Source organism: Notamacropus eugenii, chromosome 7 (assembly GCF_028372415.1).
Source record: "Notamacropus eugenii isolate mMacEug1 chromosome 7, mMacEug1.pri_v2, whole genome shotgun sequence".
Lineage (NCBI taxonomy): Eukaryota > Metazoa > Chordata > Mammalia > Diprotodontia > Macropodidae > Notamacropus > Notamacropus eugenii.
The window spans coordinates 55,039,619-55,063,618 of NC_092878.1; the positions used below are offsets into that span (position 1 = coordinate 55,039,619).

At 39.7% G+C, this 24,000-nt stretch overlaps 1 protein-coding gene across 15 annotated transcripts in view; it reads right to left on the reverse strand.

The window, feature by feature from the left end:
- Positions 1-24,000, reverse strand: part of LOC140514444 (TP53-binding protein 1-like) — a 130,598-nt gene that overhangs the window by 28,992 nt on the left and 77,606 nt on the right. For all 15 annotated transcript variants that reach the window (XR_011970632.1, XR_011970633.1, XR_011970634.1 and 12 more), the window contains 3 exons: positions 22,754-22,811; positions 20,637-20,729; positions 4,692-5,202 (listed from right to left, as the gene is read on the reverse strand). Coding sequence is in view for 11 of the 15 variants with exons in the window: in XM_072624826.1 (XP_072480927.1) it covers positions 4,692-5,202; positions 20,637-20,729; positions 22,754-22,811 (662 nt within the window). In the remaining 4 variants the exon portion in view is untranslated. The remainder of the gene's footprint in view (positions 1-4,691; positions 5,203-20,636; positions 20,730-22,753; positions 22,812-24,000) is intronic.

Genomic DNA, 24,000 nt, shown 5'->3' on the forward strand with positions numbered 1-24,000 from the left:
CCTCTGACAGCCAGCATACACCTCAATAAACTCCAACAGCTTCCTATAATCTCCAGGACCAAATAGAAACTCTTCTGTTTGGCATTTAAGGCTCTCTGCAACCTGGTCCCAGCTTAGCTTTCTGTATTACATATCACTCCCCTCCACATGCTTTAAAGTACAGTTAAACTGGCCTTCTCTCTGCTCCTCAAACTTGACACTGGATTTCCGACTCCCATGTCTTTGCACTGACTGTTCTGCCCACCTCTCACCCCTCCACTTCTTAGAATTCATGGTATCCATACAAAACTAAGCTCAAGCACCACTTTTTGCATGAATCTTATCCCAGTCCCTCCAGCTAATAGCACTTTCCCGACCAAGGTTACCTTGTATTTCTTTTGCAATAACCTATTTACGTACAAGTTATGTTCTCCATTAGAATGCAAGCTACTTGTGAGCACAGACCGTCTTTGTCCCAGTATTTCTAGCTCCTAGTACGGTGCCTGCCTGACATAGCGAAGGCATATCAATGCTTGCTGACTGAGCAAATGCTTGTTCAGAACGGTTCACCCTGGCTAGCACTGCTTTAAAGTTAAAAGGATTACACATATCTCTTCAGCTACTCTGAACAAGCATTCATAATATATTCTTTTGCTGCTACTGCTGAAAATGAACTTACTTGCCATGAGGAAAATATGTGGGATGAAATAAATTCATATTTTCTACATTTCATACCTGAAGTGGGGAAAATATGTTAATAAAAAGCTATCACATGAAAACGGGTCTCTAAGAAATCTAAGACAGATTCCAACACAAACACTGAAATTTAAATATATTATTACTCATAAATAGGTACTAGGTAAGAGATTATATTGACAACAGCTGGCAGTTATTATCTCACATTATCTCATCTGATCTTCACAGCCACTGTAGGAGGCAGCTCCTATGATCATCCCCATTCTACATAAACAAGGTTAAGGGACCGGCTTGTATTCACACAGGCACCAAACATCTGAAGCAAGATCTGAACTAATTTTACCGGGACTCACATCTTAAATCTTAAATTTGTCCTAAAAATCAATTACTAGACATTATTGCCTAAATAAATTCCAGGTTCAGGACTCCATACGCAGCTTACATTTTATATGGAGATTACACCTTTAAGAAGTGAAGAGCCACGCCGCTTGGGCGATCATTTTAGACTCTTCAGATCTTAGGGGCCCTGGGTGGGGCTGGGGCCAACTCCTCTCCTTTTACAATGGAAAGTTAACATCTCTTCTCTGAGCACCTCCAGTTCAGATTAGATTCTTAAGAAGTCCTTCTGTAATGACTGGATTTTAAAAGGAGAAAAAAGGGGGGGAGGGCGGGGGGCGCCAAGAGGTTTTATTTTGCCTTAAAATTCCTAGTCTCCATTATCTTTGTCCCTTATCTTCCACCCCCCCCCCCCCAAAATCTGAAGTTCCTATAACAGATTAGCTTACAAATACAAATTTGGGAGGTAGGTCTTTCAAAAATCATGCAAAAGTCATACAATAAATATTTTCTTCTGTTGAGAACAACTTACAGTTTATCACAAAACCCTCATGAACGTGAGTGGCAACAATGACAAGACCTCAAACCAAGGTCTTTTCACATTTAGCCATAAGCTTCCTTTCACATACTTCTGTAAATATGCTTGCTCCATAGCATAAACCAATTTTAGTTAACAAAACAACTTCTAATATAACTACATTTAGATTTACTTAAAAATTTAAACTATTTAAGTTGACTTGAAACTTTAAATGCACCATTATCATTCAGCTGAATGCATTTCCACATCCCTTCAATAAATCTACCATGTGGGCACAGTCTTCTTACCCTGATTAGATAAAGTCACCTTAAATTCGACTGAGATATTTACTAAAGCAATGTAAGTGGTTTTTCTCTCTCCTCAGATCTCTCAATCCCATGACTCAGACTGTCTGGTTCCTTCACATCTATAACTTCCTGTACTAGAATCCCCTTCGAGCTTTAAGCAAAGAAGCTAACTCTACCATTACGTTGTGGACATCAGTATTTTCATCGCTTACTTATCAAATTTCTATCCCATCCTTTTTAAAACCCCAATTGTACTGAAGTGATATTACGCCTAACACATACCCATCTTCATACCTTTTACAATCATAAATGCCAGGTAACAATCCTGAGAGGAAGACCATTTTCAGATGCTGCTTATTATTCCTTCAGGACAAATTTTAACTTGAAATCATATCAAACCTGAATTTCGTAATCACTGATGATAAACATCTTTTATAATCAAACACTTGTGCTACTTACAAGAAAAAAACCGTGTGGGATGGCAAGACCCCTACTCAAACTGACTACTCAGAGGCATCTCCAAGTATGAACACAAAGTCCTTTACGTGGTTCTTGCAAGAAGCAGGCGGTCCCTTCACCAGTTTCCTGGAGCAGGGAGGTGTCTTACAAGAGCAGATACAGGATTGTAAAGCTAAAAACCACAAAACTCCCCCCAACTTAACCTTTAACTCTATTGGTTAATGTTTTGAGCAAGTGGCATATTCTCAGAAATTCCCGATGCAAAGAATCGAAAAAGAAACTGAACCAACATTTCCTTTGTTCTGCAAGGGGTTCTGATTGTACAATGTGACAAGGAAATGGGTTAAGCAGACAAGGGGAGATGAGTGGCAAGTGTCTGAAGTTTAGAAACTCAGGCCTAGGGGCTGATCCACTCTAGATGAGAAGTCTTCACTTTGTCCCACTCAGGAGAAGCCAAGTGACAGCCGCATAAAAACAGACGAGTCAGAGATGAAAGAGGAAAGGACAAAAACACTAACGTTGCTTTCTCATGAACAGCTCTCGGAAAAAGACCTGCCCGAGAGGGAGCAGCTTGGTTTTTCACTCATAAATGGGGAGGATGAGGGCAGTGTCAAAGAAGACACTCTTTAAATGCAGAGAACCTTAGTTCCAGGGGCACAATCCAAACCCTGAGGACTACAGGAGCAAATGAGCTTCCACTAAAACAGACTTCAGTCTTACCCACAATGCACAGCCTTCCTTGGCTTTATCAGCACAGAGAAGGCATCAAAAGAGGAAAAGGACATGAGTCAGGGGCAAAGCTGAGACCAGAAGTCAGATCTCCAGACTTTCAGGTGACTGCTCTGCATGTTCGTGAGGAAAGGGACAGCATGGCAGAGCACACAGAAAGCTGGCCCCAAGTCAGGAAGGCCTGTGTTCGAGTGCTGCCTCTGACACCTAAGTCACTTAACTTCCCATGGCCTCCAAGCAACACTCTATGCCTACAAGCTGCAGAACAGCTGCCCACTGGAATTGGTATATTCACTGAAAGTTCCCTATGCCAATGAAACCATGAGTCTAGAATATATTTTAGGTGAGAAAAGAGAAGCAGTAATTAAATTTTTTTGATCTGAACCAATTAGTTCATTTATATAGGGAACATGCAGTGTACAAATTCCCTCCACTCATACAGACCAACAAATCTTTTTTGATTTACAGCTTTAGAGGGTTTCTAAGGATCCTTAGAATCTAAGAGACTTATCCCAAGGTCACTAAGCTAGAATGTGTCACAGACGGGGACTGAACCCAGCTCTTCCTGACTCCAAGGCAGGCTCTCTAACCACCATGCCCACATACAGCCAAAGCTCAAAAAACGGACCCAAATTATTAAGCTGTAAGATTCAACTAACACCTTAAAGATGAAAACAGGGAAACAGGAGGCTGATATGTAACATCTCCTGTGCCTGGACTGATGGACTTAAAGTGGGTTGAAACTACCATCCTCTTAGTGCTAATACGCTGCTTCAGAACATCACCTCTTTATGCAGGCATTTCAAGCACTAAAGTTTTCTTATGACGACTGACAGGACTTTACTCCTTAAGAGGCATCAGTAAATGAAATGAGCTCCACACAGGAGACCCTGGAAAGCACCTGATGAGGGATTTATGATTAGAAAGAAGCCTTTCCAAAACAGATCCAAAGTGAAGAGGGCCATAACTTCTTTACCGAGGTGAACCTAGATCAGTTTCCATCTGTTTTCCTCCCAAGGATCCCACAGCCACCTAAAGAAATCCTGAACATTTATTTTCTGACTTGTGAATCTAACATATCACCTTCTCTCTCCTTAAAACCACCCAATTTTTAGCATGCCATTCATTACATTCTTGAATTTCTTCCTCCGCCCCGACCATCAGCCCCTGATACCTTCCCACCCACTACAAATCTTCACTTCCTAACTTCTCTTCTTATCCTTATTGTGCTCCTCCTCCAACCCCTTCCCACCAACTTTCCGTCCTCCCTCACACTCCATAAAGAGGACTCCTAGGAACTAGACTAAGTCCTGATAGGTGAGGAAGGGACAGGAAGGTATCAAGGGCCACAGTATGAATTATGAAATATTTCATATATGATATGAAATAAAGTGCAGACTGTTCACCTAACCCTCTCTTTCAAGAGAAAGGAGATCTACTTAAACTCAAATACTACTCCGTTTTCCCTGTAACATTACAGATTAGTTATAGCTCTAATATCTCCCACTCCACCTCCATCTCCATTCTTGAGAGACTCCCTGGTGCTCAGTAAGAAACATAGCCCTGTACTGTCAAAGTCTCATCTTCTCCATTGACTAATACATGATTATTAACCAGTAGATCACACAGTTGAGAAGATCCCAGGGAAGGCCCAGGCCTGTTCTTACCTGGCTATGCAAAGAGTCGGTATCATCTCCTGAGACATTTGCAGGTTTCTCAGCATTCCTCCTCTCAGTCTGTACCTTAGCATCTTGTCTCCCAAGGTTCTGGTCAGCCGTGCTGGTCCCCACCTCTACTTGTTCACACGCTCCTTTCGAGGTTTGTGTTGCTACTGAAACAACAGTTGGAGCCCAAAGGGAATGTTCTGTTGTCTGTACTTCTTTGTCACTTGTGCTGGGACAAGTGCTTTCCTCTCGTGTTCCTGGGCTTGCACACAAGACTTTACCGTGTTGATCCCGACTGGTTTGGGATTCTTCCACCACATCCATCTCCACAGTGTCTCCTTTTGGACTGGATGGCACTTGTGTAACAGTCTGTTGTTGTGCGGCTGAGGGAACAGGGGCCTCAACATGAGCAGTGTGCTTGATGGGCTGTTGTTGGCATGGCCAGGGGCTAGGTTCATCCTCCATTTTTTCATCTTCCACTTCTTGAGTGCGTGGGAAATTGAACAAATCCCCCCTGAAACCAACCACACGGAGAGATCGTGTCACAAGTGAACTGGTTTGTCTGAATCAAATCCAAAAGACAAGCCTCCTTACGAGTGCTCCATACCCCCCTTCCATTCCTGTGGTGTTCCCTTAACAGCTGAAGCACACACCATTCCCATTCACCAGGTGAGATTCAAATACATAAAACAGATTCCGCAAACCCGAGTTCCAGTCTTTCCACCAAATAAGAAAATGTGAGTGCCCAGACTACTTCTACCATGTGAAATGCAGAGTGACATTATGACTGTTGTTACTGGTCATTGTGTTTATGGAGTTTTATATCGTGATCTTAACTAGCTGTTCCTGTGAAATAAGAATGATGAATTCACAATTACTTCAACATGACAACACTATTTTTGCAAAATGTTTTTCCATTTTTATAGACAAACTCTCAAAACTATTAGCAAAAGAAAAACAAGAAAACGGAAAAAGTTAATTTCTTATCAGTCAACAACAATGTAAGAATTTACTTTTAAAAAGAAGATAAGTCAAAGCACGATTTTTATGCACAAAGTAATGTTCCTCATACTTTGCTGAGTCTAAATGGACTTCTATCAAGTTTGCTATGGGCTCATACTTCATACGCCAATCAAGATATTTGGGGTTTTTCTTTTATTAGATGACATCGTGAAGAATGGGATGACATGGATCAAGGTCATGAAGAAAAAGCAACCACAGATGGGCTGCCATCTGTGTGGCTGAATAAAATACACTGATAAGAACATAGATCCACTAGAATATTTATGAGTTAATCAGCAGTATTTATCAGTTACTAATTCTTCTATTTTTTGCATTACTAACAAAAAATCTGATGTTTGTTTTTGGGAAAGGAGCCCAATTTAAAAGGTATAAGTTGCAGTTAAGTTACCAGCTCTCTCAGCTACAGTGGTCAAATTGAGAAGCATTGATACTAGGTGCCTAACATGTGCCAGCCACTAAGTCAAGCTCTGAGAACACAGCAAAGGCAAGAACAGTCCCTGTCCGCAAGGCATTCACATCTTGACAGGAGAAAACATGCAAAACAGCTATGTACATTCAAGATATATACAGAGTAAGTTGAGATACAGAGAAATTGTAGTTAAGTCTAGGGAGGCGGTGCAATGGACGTAGTGTTGGACATGGGAGTCAGGAGGACCCAAGTTCGAATCCTGCTTCAGACATTTACCAGATGTGTGACCTGTAAACAGGTCACCTAACCTCTCTACAGAACCTACATCATGGGATTGTCGTGAGGGTTAAATGAGATAATACATAAAGAGTTTGGCAAACCTTAAAGAACTATGTATATGGGGATGGTGGTAGCTGTGGCAACCACTTTTGAATAACTTGGCTCTTCAAAAGCTACAAAGATGCTGTTTTTTATCACTCACGGAACATTTAAACTTTCAATAAAATATTCCTTGTCCATGGTGGAGTTATCATAACAGACCATAACAGATCAAGGTCAAAATGACAAGCGCAGCTGATACAAAACTGGGATCTATGACTGGTACAAAAGTGTAGAGGGTATTAAAAAGAAACATATAGTAAAGATAGCAGAATGTAAAGCACTATCCCTGCATACATGTGTAATACTGCACTAGAGAACAAAGAGACCTCTGCTCACTATCAGGATCAATCAAATCTCCAACTGTATGGGAACACCTGTTAAACTGGAAACTAGACAGCTGATGGATACCTGGATAATGAGCACATTACTTACAGTCAGGTAAATGTAAAAACTTTCAGGGTTCTATATAAGAAGCCCATGGTTTAGCTATTAACGTAAACATCTAGATTAGGTACTATTAGCATGGGGGCTTTCAAAACAAATACTTAAAAACCAAAACGTTCCTAAAAGTTCTTTGTTAAAACAGGAGCTGAACAACAGAAAGAAATTCTCATTTTCTTGAAATAATGAAGAAAGCTATGAAATTAACTGCATATATTTAACAAAATAACAAAATTAGCTTTCTGTTTTAATTATCTGGGATGTTCTAGGTCAAAGTGTTTTGGAGTTAAAAGTAACTAGGACTGCAGGAAATTGCATTTTGGGTATATATTCACAATCTCAAATACACTAACTATGAACTTTATCTGCTTCATTTCAGCAAATAATGATCAGGAATCAATAATAACCAAAATCCTAATGAGAAAACCAAGTTTCAACATTTCCTTAATACTATTTGATATTAATAAAACATGAAAAAGAAATTAGCATATCTTAAAGCTAAACATGTTTGTTAAGATGGTAGAGGCCAAGGAGTACAGTCCTTTGGACGTCTGCTTGTCATTACAGTGGAACACGCCACCTGATCTTCCCTATTTTCAAGTAAAGCTAGATTGTAAGCACCTAATCAAGCTCAGCTCCTTGAATACAAGGCCTACGTTTCACATTTCTTTTTACTCTTCACAGTAGCTGGTACAGGACCTCGCACACAACACTCAGGAAATACCTGCTGGTTTGACGTGAAATAGAAATAGTGTAAATAATAAGTGAGAAAAGTGACCTAACTGTTTCAATAGTTGCATTCATGAGATAAAATGCCATGAAGAGAACTCTTCTTCAGTGGTTCAGTCACCCATTTTCTTCACAGATACTTATTAAGTGGGATTCACACTGCTGTACTATTCCCTCTGGGAAGTTTGGGTACATGGTACAAGAACCATCATTAAGGAACTGCACAGAGATCCGAATCCACGTTATATTACTATTGGTTTGTTTTCTTGTTTTCGTCCTCTACATCTATTTACTTCAACGACCCATGACTATTCAACTCATCTCCCGACAGTATGAAAGACATTTATGTTTGTTTTTTGAGAGGTAGTGAATGGAGATCCACAATTATGCAAACAAATTATATTCTTGGCTTCGCTAAATGGCATAAGTAAATGGGGACATCAGTCTTAATTATTTCTGGCAGCAGCGAAGGAGACTTGAAAAGGTAAATGAAAAACCAGAAATCAGACATTAGGTACACCTGGACAATACGATATTTAAAAACAAGTGAACATCAACCAACGACTAAACACCAAGTGTAATACCTAAACTGTACAAATGGAGGCAGTAATGATTAAAAATAAAATAAAAAGTTTCCTAGTTAATGTCCAATGTAGGTTTTTGCTAATACATTAGTCGTATTTTGACTAAGATCCAAGATGCACTATTCCAACAATGGACTTCAGAGTCTGAAGTTATCTGTTCCAGGACTTAGTTATTTTGGAGAATTGCTCCTATGTATGGCAGAGTGTGTCTTTTTATATATAATAACCTTTCCCATTAATTTGCTGAGATGAGATGGAAGAATTCACATGGACTGTCCTGCTGGCATCCTGAACCCTCAGGCCATCAATTCAAATGATAACTGTCATATTCAACAATGATTCTAGTGAGCCATCAGATCAGAGGTGTAGACAAATCATTATCTAACATAACCAGTATCGCTCTAATTCTGTGCTATATTTAGGTGGGATTTGAAAAATGACATTGTCTTTAGATATCTGTATAACTTGGATAAAATACCTTTGGGACACTCAGCCCCATTCAACTATCAATTTCTCTAACACCAAAAGAATTTTTTGCATCTTAGTACAAAATACTGAAGCCACAAGATGCATGTGCCCTAAATGAACATTACAATTGAGTGCCTAATTTATACAGTGTTTTGTTTTTGTTTTTTAACAAAGGCACTGCATAGAGATTCACAGACTGAAGCTAGAACTCTTCCTGTAACTCTAATGGTATCTCACCTGCATTGCTGCATTCAGGTTTCAGGGCTTTAATATCGGAGGAAAAAAAGGCAGTAAAGACAGCGGGAGCGCCAAATGACGGTTCAAACAAGATGCCACGTCTATTGTTTTCGTGACACTTGCTCGGAGATGTTATAACAGGTTCATTAATACATTAACCTTCGTAATATTCTGATCTTATCGACTGGGAAACTAAAGCCCATAAAAATCAACGAATTCACGTAGGATTCTCCAAGTAAATTAATACTGGAATTATCAAAAATAAGTAAGCTCTTTAACAGCCTCACGGTTTAGCCACATAGACATACTCACCTAAATCTCGGTGTTTAGGAATTCTTAAAGTTGACTTAAAGAAACTATGAAAGCTAATGAAGATATCAATATATATGAGAAAAGATTTTCTGCTCATTAAGTATTAGATTCTCGTCCTAAAGAATATTCTTCCTCGTGTTCTTCTATCCTTAAACATAAGTTCATGACTTCCTAACATTCTTCTACTGCGAACATCTGTGCGGTGTCTAGTCTCTCATGCCTGCCTATTGCTGTCAACACCACCATCCTCTCAAGTCATCCTCAATTTCTCACACTCATACTTAACACACAAGGTCATGATCTTAGATAACTCCCGTCATCTGCCCCCTTTGCTTCTACACGTGTACTGCTGAACAAATGTGTAGAAAATCACACGTGCAATCATTTTGGTTGAGTACACTAAAAATTTATGTTACACAACCTCAGCTGGGCCCTGACTGCTGTTATGCAAATTATTCTTTAACTTTCTTATCAATACACTATCTCACTCTTCACAGCTCTTCCAAATCTTTTCAACCTTCCTCAGATCTCCCATGGCTTCCCCTTTCCCTGCACCCCTAATTGAGAAATTTGCCTCATATTTTCCAGAAAAAACTGGAGTTCACACCAATCCCTCATCCTCATCTCCTATCACTCAGATGTTTTCTACCACTATCTCCCCCTTCGCTGCTATCTCACGTGAAGAAGTGGCTTTACTCCTTACCATGACTAACACCATCTACTCACTCAAGCGATCCTATTCTGTATCATCTCTTTTAACAGGTTGCATCCTTTCTCAGTCTACTGGCTCCTTTCCTACTGTCTAAAAACATGCCAGGTCTCCCCTCATCCTGAAAAAAATCCTCACTTGATCTTTTCATCCTTGATAAATATCATCCTATAATTTCTGCCCTTTAAGGCTAAACTCCTTGAAAAGATCATAGCCAATAGGTGCCTCTACTTCATGTCCTCTCATTCTTAATGGCTTACAATATAGTTTCCAACCTCATCATGACAGTAAAACTGCTCCATTGAAAGTTACAATCAATCTCTTCATTGCCAAATCCAATGGCTTTTTCTCAATTCTCCTTCTCCTAGATCTTTCTGCAGCCTTTGACACTGTTGAACACTCTCTCCTTCTTGATACTTTCTTCTCCCTAGGTTTTTGGGATACCACTCTTTCCTGCTTCTCTTACCTATCTGACCAACTCTTTCTCAAGCTCCTTTGCTGGATCCTCTTCTAGATCAAACTCAGACTGTAGGTGTCCCATAGGGTTCTTGGGCCTTCTTCCATTCTCCCTCTATACTACTTCACCAGTTGATCTCATTAACTCTCATGGACTTAATTATCATCTCTATACAGATTATTTCCAAATCTACCTATCCTGTCATAACCTCTTTGCTGATCTCTAATCTCGCAGCTCCAACTGCCTTACAGACATCTCAAATTGGCTATTCAGTAGACATCTTAAACTAAACACATCTAAAACCAAACTCATCATCTTTCCCTCCAACTCCTCCCCACTCCAAATTTCCTATTACTGTCAAGGGCAGCATCTAGTAATCATCCTGGAATCCTCACTATTTTTCTCCCCTGTCCTCTCCCACGACCAAACTGTGGCCACAGCCTGTCGATTTCACCTTTGCAACATCTCTCAAATACGCCCCCTTCTCTTCTCCTGCCACGGCCAACACCCTGGTGCAGGCCCCCATCGTCTAATGCCTGGATTATTGTGGGTCAGCTTGTCTCAAGTCTCTCCTCACTTCAATCCATTCTCTAACTGGCCACTAAAATGATTTTTTCCAAAGCACAGGTCTGACCATATCACTCCCCTTTCCCTCCCACCCTCATGCCTCTTCCCCCACCTCAAGGAGGTTCCCTATTACCCCCAGGATCAAATACAAAATCCTCTGTTGGATATTCAAAGCTCTTCATAACTCACCATTTTTCTAGTCTCATACCTCACTCTGTTCACATATTCTTCAATCCTAGTTCCACAAACAAGACATTCCCTATCTCTCAGATCTAGGTATTTTGCTCTCCCTTCTCATGTCTACCCAAGGTTTCCTTCACTTCCTTCAAGTCTCAAATAAAATCTCATCTTCCAAAGAATCTCTAATTCTAATGCCTTCCCTCTCTGATGCCCTTTTTATCCTGCATACAGCTTGCTTGTAAGGGGGCAGCCGGGTGGTGCAGTGGATAGAGCACCAGTGCAGGAGTCAGGAGGACCTGAGTTCAAATCTCACCTCAGACACTGGACACTCACTAGCTGTGTGACCTTGGGCAAGTCACTTAACCCCAATTGCCTCATACTGGGTCATCTCCAGTCATTCTGATGAATATCTGGTCACTGGATTCAGACAGCTCTGGAGAAGTGAGGCTGGTGACCTGCACAGCCCTCCCTCACTCAAAACAAAGTCAAGTGCAAGTCATGTCATTATTTCTCTGATGGCATGGTCTTCTTCACAACGAAGGACAAACACACAGCTTCCTTGTACGTATCTGTCTGCTTGCTGTTTACATTACATTGTAAGGGCCTCGAGGGCACAGACTTTCTTTTGCCTTTTTGTATATTCCCAGCGATTAGCACAGTGCTTGGTACGTAAAAAGGCACTTGGTACTTACTGACTGACACGTATTCAAGTCATTACCTCACACTCTTGCAAAAGCCACTGTCAGTAACCCTAGCACAAGTTTCTCCCCTTCCAGTCTATCCTCCACTCAGCTGATCTTTCTAAAGGACAAACTGACTACATCAGTTTCCTACTTAATATTTTCTAGTGGCTCCCTATTACTGCCTACAAGATGCCACAAAAATCTGGTGTCTAGTTTTTAAAGCCCTCCACAGCCTAACCAGCGCCTTCCTAGACTTACAGGATACATGTATCCTTCTTCACATATTCAAGCACACTGTGACACTGGTCTCCTTGTTTTTCCTCAGACATGACACAATCTTGACGCTATGCCTTCTCAACAGCGTTCCTGCTTGCCTAGAATGTTCTCCTGTCTCACTTCTGTGTACTGGTTTACGTGGCCTCCTTTAAGTCTCTGCTCAGGCCCCATCTTCTTCAAAAGGACTTTCCTGGTCTCCTTCTCCTTCCCTCTGTCACCCACTCTAGTGCATTCCCTCCCATCTACACTGTGTGCGTAGATACACACATACGTACTTGTGCATATACATTCATACACGTTATACACACATAGTTGTTTTAATATTGTCTTTTCCAGTACAATGTGAACTCTTAGTAGGCATGAATTGTATTTTTTGTCGTCCTTTATAATCCCAAAGATCAGCACAGTGCCCAGTACATATTCAGTGCTTAATAAATGCTTATTAATGATGATGATTCAAACTGCAATTTCTTTTTGATAAGTACTACTATGTTAATTTCATTTTTCAGGCTCAAAAACTGAGCTCTCCAGTGGTAAAATTAGACAAAGCGAAATTCCATACTTGTGAATTTTTAGTAAAAACTAGACATACACTCTGAATGCTATAAAAATGGACAGTTTTTTTCAAAGCAAGTAATCCTGCCACCACTTAAAGAGACAGAGACAGATGCAGGGTGACAGAATGTTTCTGAAGGATAAGAAACAAATCCCAGCAAAACCAAATGTACTGTTCTGAGGAATAAGACTCTCGGAAGTATTCCTACTTGAAATCAAAGGATGCAGAACATACACGTCTCTGAAGATACTATAAAACAAACAAAAAAAATCTAGAGGAGCTAAAAGCAATGAAAACATATTCATTTCAATGCTCACATAGCAGCTCTAGTTTCAGTAACCAAACAATCAAAAATATAGCATCCAAATGAATTCTCTACTTTCTGGGGAGGATGGCCTAGAATGAGACGTTGAATGTTCACATGATTCTTCAAGTTTTTTATACCTGAGTTGCTGGGTACTTCTTTTTCAAAGAAAGGCACTATATAAGAGAGAGGATACAATAACTAATTGAATTAAATCTATATTTAAGTCCTCATTTGGGCTAGTTCCCATGAAGGATACAAATACAAACAAATTATTTTCTGTGAACGCAGAGCGCTTAAAATCAAGTAGGGGAAATAAGGGATGTACACAATCATAATGAAAACAAAATGTGATAAGGAGAACTTCAGGCAAAATGTTAGAGGAGCAAAGTAGAAGGAAAAATTTTTATAGCTGGGGATCAAGAAGACTTCGTAGAAAAGATGGCATGTGAACTAGACTCCCAAGAAAGGATAAAACTGTGATGGGTGGGAATGCGAGAAAGGGAGAAATTTCAATTAGGCCAGCTTGATTGCAATACAGGGTTCAATAAGACAATAGTGATAGGTTGGGAATAAAAAGTCAAGGACCTCTAATGCTTTAATACGAAGTCTATGACTTGTTCTATGAATAATTAATTCTTGTAAAAGGTTTCTGAACAGAGGAATGACAATTAGAACCATGCCTTGGATCTGCTATCACCGGGCTAAAGGAGGTAAGTAGGGAAGGGCTAAGGAGGCCGTTATAACAGCGCAGGGCCATGGTACAAAGAACCTTCGATGGAATGGAAAGCAAGATGATGCAGACACAGAACTGAGAGGAACTGACAAAATGATAGGTTGTGGATGAGCAGAAGGAATCACAGAACCTGAGCTGGAAGACACTTCTCAGCAATCATTTAGGAGACCAACCCAAGTCTGAAAATAATTCTCTTTATAACATACTTGGCAAATGATCATTCAGTTTTTGCTTAATGATCTCTAATAAGAGGAAACATACTACTGTGTTCGAAGACAGTCCATATTATTAAATAATTTTTATTTTCTAGTTTAAATCTCATTTTTTGGGGGGGGGGGGGAGCAACATCTACACATTGTCCCTAGGTAGTTCTACTTTCTGGGCTAAATAGAACAAGTCCCATACAGCTTAACAGTGCAAATGCTTCAAATATTCGAAGACACTTATCATGTCCTCCGTGAGTCTCCTCTTTTCCAAGGTAAACATCCTCAGTCCCCTCAACTGATATGGTGCCCATAAGTTTATTCATAGGGGTAGGGACTGTTTCTATGGTTTCACTAGTTCAGGCAACTGCCAGGAAAGGAAAATGCTTTGAACTACATAAATCTGCATCTTTTCCGTGATTTACAGTCTTCACAAAATGGTCTAGAGCATTAAAAGAGTGATTTGCCCAGGGTCCACAGAGGTGGTCTTAAACCCTGTTATTCCTGGTTTCAAGGCTAGTTCACTATCCAGTATGCTAAAAATATTTCTCAGTTTACCAACATCCTTCCAAAAACATGACACTCATATTTGAACACATTATTTCTAAATGTAGGCTGATGACCAGAAGAGAGGACAACAGGACTCTAACTCCTTACTTTTAGAAATGGCATCTCTTTTAATGAAGTCTAAGACTCCATTAATTTTCATGGCTTTTATGTCACACTGCTGAATCATACTGTAGTTTTTTGAATCCTCTTACGAAGTGGGAAAAATGAGGGATGACACATAGAGAGCCAGACTGCTCCATTGGAATCCTCAAGATGTAGGGACCAAGGGAAGAATGCCTCCAGAATGTGGGATAGAACTCCTATGGTGAACTTCTAGGAGGACTTGGATAAAAATAGGCAAACATGAATAGGTTGAGATATGAAGTGAAGGAACTCCCAAACTGATGACATCACAGGTCTATTTAAATATCTAAGAATACTGATTAAGAGTAAGACTCCTAGATATTTTTTTGATGAACTGGTATCTAGCCATGTCTCCTCCATCTTGGACCTAAGAAGCTGAGAGTAAGACGTGGTATTTGGTCCTATTACACTTCCTCTTATAATTTTAGCTCTTGACCCTTCTTCAGTGTATCCCTTCTGATGCAAAGTATATTGAACAGAACCAGGAGAACATTGTCCACAGTAACAGCAACGTTGTACGATGATCAGCTGGTATGACGTAGCTATTCTCAGCAGGACAATGACAATTCCTAATGATTTATGATGAAAAATGCTTTCCATCTCCAGAGAAAAAACTGATGGAGTCTGAATGCAGACCGAAGCATGCTTATTTCCAGCATGAATTTTCTTGTTTTCTAGTATGATACACTAATATGGAAACATGCTTTGCATGACTGTTCACGCATAACCATTATCAAATCGCTTGCCTCCTCAATGAAGGGGGTGGAGAGGGAGAGAGGCAGAGAACTTGAAACTCAAAACTTTAAAAAACGAATGCTAAACATTGTTTTTCCGTGTAATTGAGAAAATATAGTATGTACTATTGTGCTATATAAGAAATGATAAAGTGAATGGTTTCAGGGAAACCTGAGAAGACTTGTATAAAATGATGTAAAGAAAACAAGACCCGAACAACTTATACAATGAAAACATTACCATACGGACAAACAACTCTGACAGACTTACGGATTCAGATCAACGCAATGACCAGCCACGACTCCAGAGAACTAATAATGAAACACAAGCAGTGAAGGGTGAACAGGCGAAAGGCTCCAAGTGCGCGAGGAAACACACCCGTGTTCTCCCCTTCTGCGGGCCGTGCCTAATTCATCTGCTTTGTTTATCTCGTTCTGCAGCTCATTTTTAAGGGGGATGTTAATTTCATTCTCAAGAGGAATGGGGGAAGAAGGAGAGGGGAAACAGGCAGGACGTGGATTTTTGCTGAATCAAAAAAATAAATTTAATTTTAAAAAGACAGAAAAGCAACTTCAAAGAAATAAAAGAGTCTATTTATAGGGGTTAGCAGGCAAGGTAGGTAAAAGGATGGATAATGGCCATCTATGACAGCTAGCAAGATAAGACTTCACAGGTCAGACAGAATAACGACAGGCAAAGGATTTGGATTTTACCTGAGAGTAGATTAAGCTTTATTATCCTGAGTCTCTTTAACCTTGGTGGGGCTCTAATGTGTGGCAGGAGACAGCTGGGTGGTCTTCTAAAGGGTAGTTATGGGCTTTGTCCCTTATGGCTTTCAGCTGGTAGCCATTATATAAGATTGAAGCAGCTAGGTGGTGCAGTGGATAGAGCACCAGTGTAGGAGTCAGGAGGACCTGAGTTCAAATCTCACCTCAGTAACTGGACACTCACTAGCTGTGTGACCTTGGGCAAGTCACTTAACCCCAATTGCCTCATCCTGGGTCATCTCCAGTCATCCTGATGAATATCTGGTCACTGGACTCAGATGGCTCCAGAGGAAAAGTGAGGCTGGTGACCTGCACAGCCCTCCCTCACTCAAAACAAAGTCATTATTTCTCTGATAGCACGGTCTTCTTTGGAAACGAAGGATGAACACACACTGGCTATCTGATCAGGACAGAAGTTCTCAGATACAGTTATAGGTCACAGTTTTTCAAACTATGGAGTTAACCTTCTTGGGAAAGCACAAGACCCTCCGGAGGGTAGGGGCATGAAGCAAATGCCAAAAGTTATTGAATTTGTCCAAGTACAACTCCTTTACAAATACACGCATCCCAAGAGATCATAAAAATGGGAAAGGGTCCCACATGTACAAAAATATTTATAGCAGCACTCTTTGTAGTTGCCAAAAACTGGAAGTCAAGGGGATGTCCATCAATTGGGGAATGGCTGAATAAATTATGGTATATGAATGTAATGGAGTACTATTGTGCCATAAGAAATGATGAACAAGAAGACTTCAGAGAGGCCTGGAAGGACTTATATGACCTGATGCTGAGTGAAAGGAGCAGAACCAGGAGAACTTTGTGCACAGCAACGACCACAGTGTGCGAGAGTTTTTTCTGGTAGACTTGGAATTTCGTAATAACGCAAGAACTTCTTAAAAAAAAAAAAATTCCAGTGGTGGTTCTCAAGGCAAAATGCCTTCCACACTCAGAGAAAGAAATATGGAAGTCATTCGCAGAATGTAGCAGATCATGTTTGTGTATGTGTATGTTTTTGTGTATCATGTTTTGATTTGTGATATGATTTCTTTCATTTATTTTAGTCTGACTACATAGCATGACTATGGTGAAAATATACTCAATAGGAAAGTATATGTAGAACCTATACAGAATTGTATGCAGTCGTGGGGAGGGAGGGGGGTAGTGGGGGTAGGTGTGGGGGGATAAAATCTCAATTGTATGGCAGTGATTGTTAAACATTAAAAAATAAAAAAATAAAAAACAAATACACACACCCTTTTCAATGAAAATAAAGTTCAAGTGAAAATCCATAAAAACAATTCACTAACATTCAGACCCACTCCAACCGACAGTAAATGCACTGAAGTGATTACATAAAATGATACTGGCAAACCAGACCAAATTGGGGTTAGTGTCTGTCAGATCTTGACAGAGGCTTGGCAGATCTCCCACGTGCACTGCCAACAGATAAAGGATGACGATACATAAGAGCTGTGTCACTGTGCTGGTTGCTGTACACGAACTTTGAAGGTATAATGTTAAGTTAAATCAACTACATGTAAAAATGAAAAGTTTCATAATATTAAAAAAAAGTTTATGGAGACTGAGCCGTGTCAAAATGAATCTGGCTCTCTGACATCAAGGTTAACAATACCAATGTGCTACACCTACACACATGTTTGGAACACTGCCTCAGCAAATCATTAATCAACAACCACTTGTTAAGCATCACTACAAGCTATTCATTATATGAGACAGTTGGGACACCCGTACAAAGGATGAAAACAACTCTTCCTGCAAAGAGTTTGCCTTCTAAAGAGGAGACAGTGGAGAGTATCTCAAAAGGCTTAGTGCAGTTTCAAGCTACAAAAGCTCAAAACTGCACTAAGACTTTTGGGATACCTGGTACATATAAGTATCCAAAGCATAAATATAAAATGAATAAAAGCAAATATATAAAAATTAATTAAATGTAAGATTTGGGAAAGAGAGAATTAGTAGTTGGGGAGATCAGGAAAAGCTTCATACAGAAAGGACTGCATGAGCTGCATCTCATAGAAAAAGGACTCCCTGAGGCAAAGGTGAGAAGAGAATGCATTCCAGGTATGAAAAATATCTAATGTAAAAAAGGAACAGAGATGGGGGATGAAATATCATTTGGACTGTAGAGTACAGGAAGGAAGAGTGAAGTCCACTGAAGCTGGAAAGACAGATTGGGACCAGGCTGTAAAGGGCTTTAAAAATTAAATAGGGTTCCCCAATTAATAAATGGTCAAAGGACATGAACAGGCAGTCTTCAGAGGAAGAAATTAAAGCTATCTATAGTCATATGAAAAAAATGCTCTAAATCACTATTGATCAGAGAAATGCAAATCAAAACAGTTCTGAGATACCACATCACATCTATCAGGTTGGCTAACGTGACAGAACAGGAAGATGATAAATGGTGGAGCAGATGTGGGAGAGCTGGAACACTAATTCATTGTTGGTGGAGCTGTGAGCTGATCCAACCATTCTGGAGAGCAGTTTGGAACTATGCCCAAAGGGCTACAAAAATGTGCATACCCTTTGACCTAACAATATCACTTCTAGGACTGTATCCCAAAGAGATCATAAAAATGGGAAAGATTCCCACATGTACAAAAATATTTATAGCAGCTCTCTCTGAGGTGGCCAAAAACTGGAAATCAAGGGGATGTCCATCAATTGGGGAATGGCTGAACAAATTGTGGTGTATGAATGTAACGGAATACTATTGTGCTATGAGAAATGATGAACCGAAAGACTACAGAGAGGCCTGGAAAGATTTATATGAACTGACACTGAGTGAAAGCAGCAGAACCGGGAGAACTTTGTATATAGTAAAAACCACAGCGTGTGAGGAATTTTTCTGATAGACTTAGCCCTTCACAGCAATGTAAGACCTAAAACATTCCCAAAGGACTCGAGGCAAAATGCCATCCACATCCAAAAAAGAATTATAGAATTGGAATGCAGAACGAAGCAGAATATTTTCTCTTGTGTTATGTTTTGTTTTGCTTTGTTTTCTCATTCATTTTAATTCCCCTATGCAACATGACTAATGTAAAAATCTGCTTAACAACAACGTATATATAGAAACCATATAAGATTGCATGGCATCTTGGGAAGGAAGGGGAAAGGGAGGGGGAGAAAAATCTAAGACTCATGGAAGTGATTGTAGAAAACTAAAAATAAATAAATTTTAAAAACAAATTATAAGAAACTAAACAGGGGTTTATATTTGCTCTTAGAAGCAAGACACCTGAAAAAGTAGGGGAATTACAATCAGATCTGAGCTTAAGAAAAATTACTTTCGCATCAGTGTGCACAGGACGCACTGGAATGGAGAAAAGAAAGACTTGGGCCACAGAAGCCAGGATGTTATTGACAAGATGTGACAAATGGTTGGTTATGTGAGGCGAATAAAGGTAAGAAAGTTCAGAATAATGTTGAGGTTACAAACCTAGAAGACAGAAAAGATGATAGTATCTTCAAAAAAAAAGAGGGAAGTTTGGAAAAAGGGGATGGGTTTGGGAGTTCAGTTTTGGACATGCTGAATTTGAGGTGTCAATGAGATATCCAGTCGGAAATGTCCAATATACAACTGGTAACGTGGGACTGAAACTCAGGGGAAAGACTGGGTCTGGATATGTAGTTCTGGCAGTCATCTATATATGGATGATAGTTAAACCCATGGGAATTAATGAAGTTACCAAAAGAAAAAGTACAGGAGGAAAAGGAAAAAGGACCTAGGACAGAAGTTTGGGGAACCCCCATAGGTAAGACAGGAAAGGAAACTGAGGAGTGGTCAGACAGGTGGGAGGAGAACCAGCAGAGTGTGGTATCATGAAAACCCATACAGAACACAGTATCCAGCAGGAAAGGGTGATCAATAACGTCAAGTGCAGCAGAGGTCAAGGATAAGGACAGAGACGACCTTCAGATCTGGCAACTAAGAGATTTCTGGTAACTTTAGAGACAGCAGTTTTATGTGAGTGATGAGGTCAAAAGTCAGATTTCAAGGAGTTAAAGTGAGAGGACAGCAAATCGAGGCACCAAGTACAGACAGCTTTTTCAAAGAATTTCACTGAGAAAGGGAAAAGAAATATAGGATGAAAGCTTGAGGGATGGGAGAGAATAGGGAAAGTTTTTTTAAGGATGTGGGTATAGATTTAAGCATGTTGAAAAGCAGGAGGTAAGGAAAAATAGGGAGAGGTTGAATATTCAATAGAGAGAGGAAGACTGAGAATGCCACCTTCTGGAGAAGACAGAACAAAAGATGGGAACAGATGTAAATATAAAGGCCACAGGAAAAAGAAAGGGCCCTTTCTTTTTCAAAGATCATTTTTGAAATAAACAGGATTCAGTCTGGCTTAAATATGCCACAGTCAAATGAAAAACTAAATTGGAAACCACAAAGAGAGAACATAGCAGTTTCTGGCATCAATCAATTTATGACTTAATATGGGAGCAAAGATATTATGAAAATAATGCTTACCTGATAAGATCTGATGGGGTATCACGGCCTTTGGCTTCATCATCCTGCCGGACTTCACAGACACGGCTAAACACAGACACTGTCTTCTGAGAACTAAGGATAACAGAGTAAAGCGATAAGTCTACATTTGTTTGGCGAGAATAAACAACTTTCAATCAGACAACAAGCTTTTACTAAGTGATGACTGTATCAAGCACTGTGCTACATAACAGAAATATCTCTCAGGCACCGCAGGTAAATAACCTTCCTTCACATTTCTTCTCCCATAATTCTTCCCTTGACCCAAGATGCAGCTTTCTTATATGCCTAATGCAGCCTAAGAAAATCTGCATGAGGAAAGTCATCAGGAACAATAACATAATCCCACAATCCCTAGCCCCATGCTATCATCCAACAGCATTTCTGTCCCACTGCAGTGCTCAGCTCTTACTGGCACTATATAATCTTACAAATGGACGAAAATAGCAACACTTCTTCTTGTGTAGGCAGAAGACAGAATGATCCTTCTTCTAAACATAACCTTATGAGAGCTACTGTGTACAGAAACACAGAAACAAAAAAAGAAGCTCAAGTACTCCTGTGTTCAATCTATTTGTAAAGAAACCATATCCCACAATCTAGTTTTTCCTACAGATCAAGATTTTCATCTGTTTGGGTATGCTTTTAAAACAAGATAAACATATACTAATACCATCACCAATAACGCATATTAACAACCACTTCCTTTCATTCCAATCTCTTCCTTTGTTACACTCCCACCCTTGCTCTCTGTCCCACACTCTAAGGTTTTCTCTAACTTTAGAAATAAATTAAATTGTACATGCAGACCAACAATAAGCGACATCTGGAATACAATACCACAACTACAGAGTAAAACAAATGTTTTTTTCTCCACTGTAAGACTATAGATTTATAAAGGGTATTTAGCAGAAAATTCTAAAGTAACATATAAACCACACCCAGAAACATTAAGTTCATTTTACAGGAAGAGATATTAAGTCCAGAGTGATGAAATTCTTTTTTCCAGAATATGTAGTAAACAAGAGGTAGGAACAGGATTGTATCAAAGAACTTGCTCTGTCATGCTTTAAGCAGTGCTACTGGAATTTAATGTTCAGTAGTATTATAGTCAGTAGCAGATGAGACTTTTATACCCTCCGATAGCCACCAGATGGCAAAGCTCTACTACACAGGCTGGAATCTAAAGATACTGTCACCCTCAAGGCATCATAGCAAGAAAGAGCCAAGACCACACGACGCTCCACCACCACCACCACCACCACCACCACCACCACAACCACAACCCAGCACAACACAGCTATCAGTCTGGGACACTAACTCCAACGATCTTCTCTAAGAGCCAACAATAACAAGATCAAGAACGATACACCACCAAACTGCAGTTAGTTTGGGACACTCACTAGAAATGATCTCATATAATGTGTGTTCGTCCTTCGTTGCCAAAGAAGACCACGCCATCAGAGAGATAATGACATGACTTGTACTGGACTTTGTTTTGAGCGAGGGAGGCCTGTGCAGGTCACCAGCCTCACTTCTCCTCCAGAGCCATCTGAATCCAGTGACCAGATATTCATCAGGATGACTGGAGATGACCCAGGATGAGGCAATTGGTCAAGGTCACACAGCTCGTGAGTGTCCAGTGTCTGAGGTGAGATTTGAACTCAGGTCCTCCTGACTCCTGCACTGGTGCTCTATCCACTGCACCACCTAGCTGCTTCAATCTTATATAATGGCTACCAGCTGAAAGCCATAAGGGACAAAGCCCATAAGACCCTCTAGAAGACCACCCAGCTGTCTCCTGCCACACATTAGAGCCCCGCCAAGGCTAAAGAGGCTCAGGATGAGGATTCTAATATGATTACTGGAGCAAATTTTTAAAAATTGTTTTTGTCAACATTTTAGTCAAGAATTAGCAGACAAAACACTGGTCTTATAAGAGTATTAATGAAAAAAACTGTGACATTCAATCTTTCCTCCTACAAATCCTTTCTTCTAGGTTTCATTTTAATTTTTTTCTACTATCGATAAATCATCTTTTCCTTCATTACCAGTGGCTCTGTATGAGACTGCTCTGCATAGCAACAAGCTCTGGTTACCTGGCAACAGACTCAGCAACAGCAGTGGATCCATTTTTCTTTTCACCACTTCTAGGCTCTGAACAAAAACACAGGCAAGGAGGGAAGGGAGAAAAATAGAGAAATAATCCAGTTAGTATCATACCTAAAAACCTCCTTATTCTTCTACTCTTTCTTCCCCCACTCAGCAGTAGGAAGAAATAGGAATAAAGAATAGGAACAGAAGGAAAAAATCATTAACTATGATTTAACAATACAAGCATTCCCCATTCCTAACAATCCATATCCTCACTGTTGTGAACTAAGTGGACATAACCAAAAATATTATATGAAATTACTTAGCTGCAGGTTCTAAAACTGTCACCTACATATCTCTAAATCAGGGGTCCCTTAACCTGGGGTTTGTTCATTTTTTTTAATATCTACCTTTTTAAAGTTAAATATTTTTAAATTTTAATTTGGCTTCAAATATAAATCATTGTATTTCAATATAATTGGTTTCCTTTGTAATTTACATATTTTATTCTGTGCATTTTAAAATATTATTTTCAGGTGTTCATAAGCTTTACTAGACTGTGCAAAGGATCCATGACACAAACAGGTTAAGAACCTCAGATCTAAATAAAGATAAATTGAGTAATTAAAATAATATTTCACCTTTGTATAATGTTTTAAAGTCTGAAAAGCACTTCACAAATATTAACTTCTCAAATATTATCATCAAAACTAAGCAGCAGAGATGAGGAAGGTGAGGCTCAGAAAGATTGCCTGACATGGCTAAGTTCACTCAACTAGTGTCTGGGGTAGGATTCAGATACAGGTCTTCCTGAATTCCTGACTCCAAGTTCAATGACCTAGCTATTCCGCATTCTGCCTCTCCCTGAGATGGTAGTCATGATACCATAAAAATCATCCACATAGAAACTGGAGTCCCTAAGAACAATAAAACAACTTAGTCATATGAAAAAATGCTCTAAATCATTATTGATTAGAGACACGCAAATTAAAATGACCTTGAAATATCATTTCATACCTATCACATTGGCTAAAATGAATGAAAGGGAAAGCAGCAAATGTTGGAGAGGAGATAGAAAAATTGGGACACTAAGTCATTATTGGTGGAATTGTGAACTGATCTAACCATTGCGGGGAGCAATCTGGAATTGTGCACAGACAGTTATTAAACTGCCTACCCTTTGACCCAGCAATATCACCACTAAGTCTACTTCCAAAGACGACTGGGAAAGAGGAAAAGAACCTCTATGTTC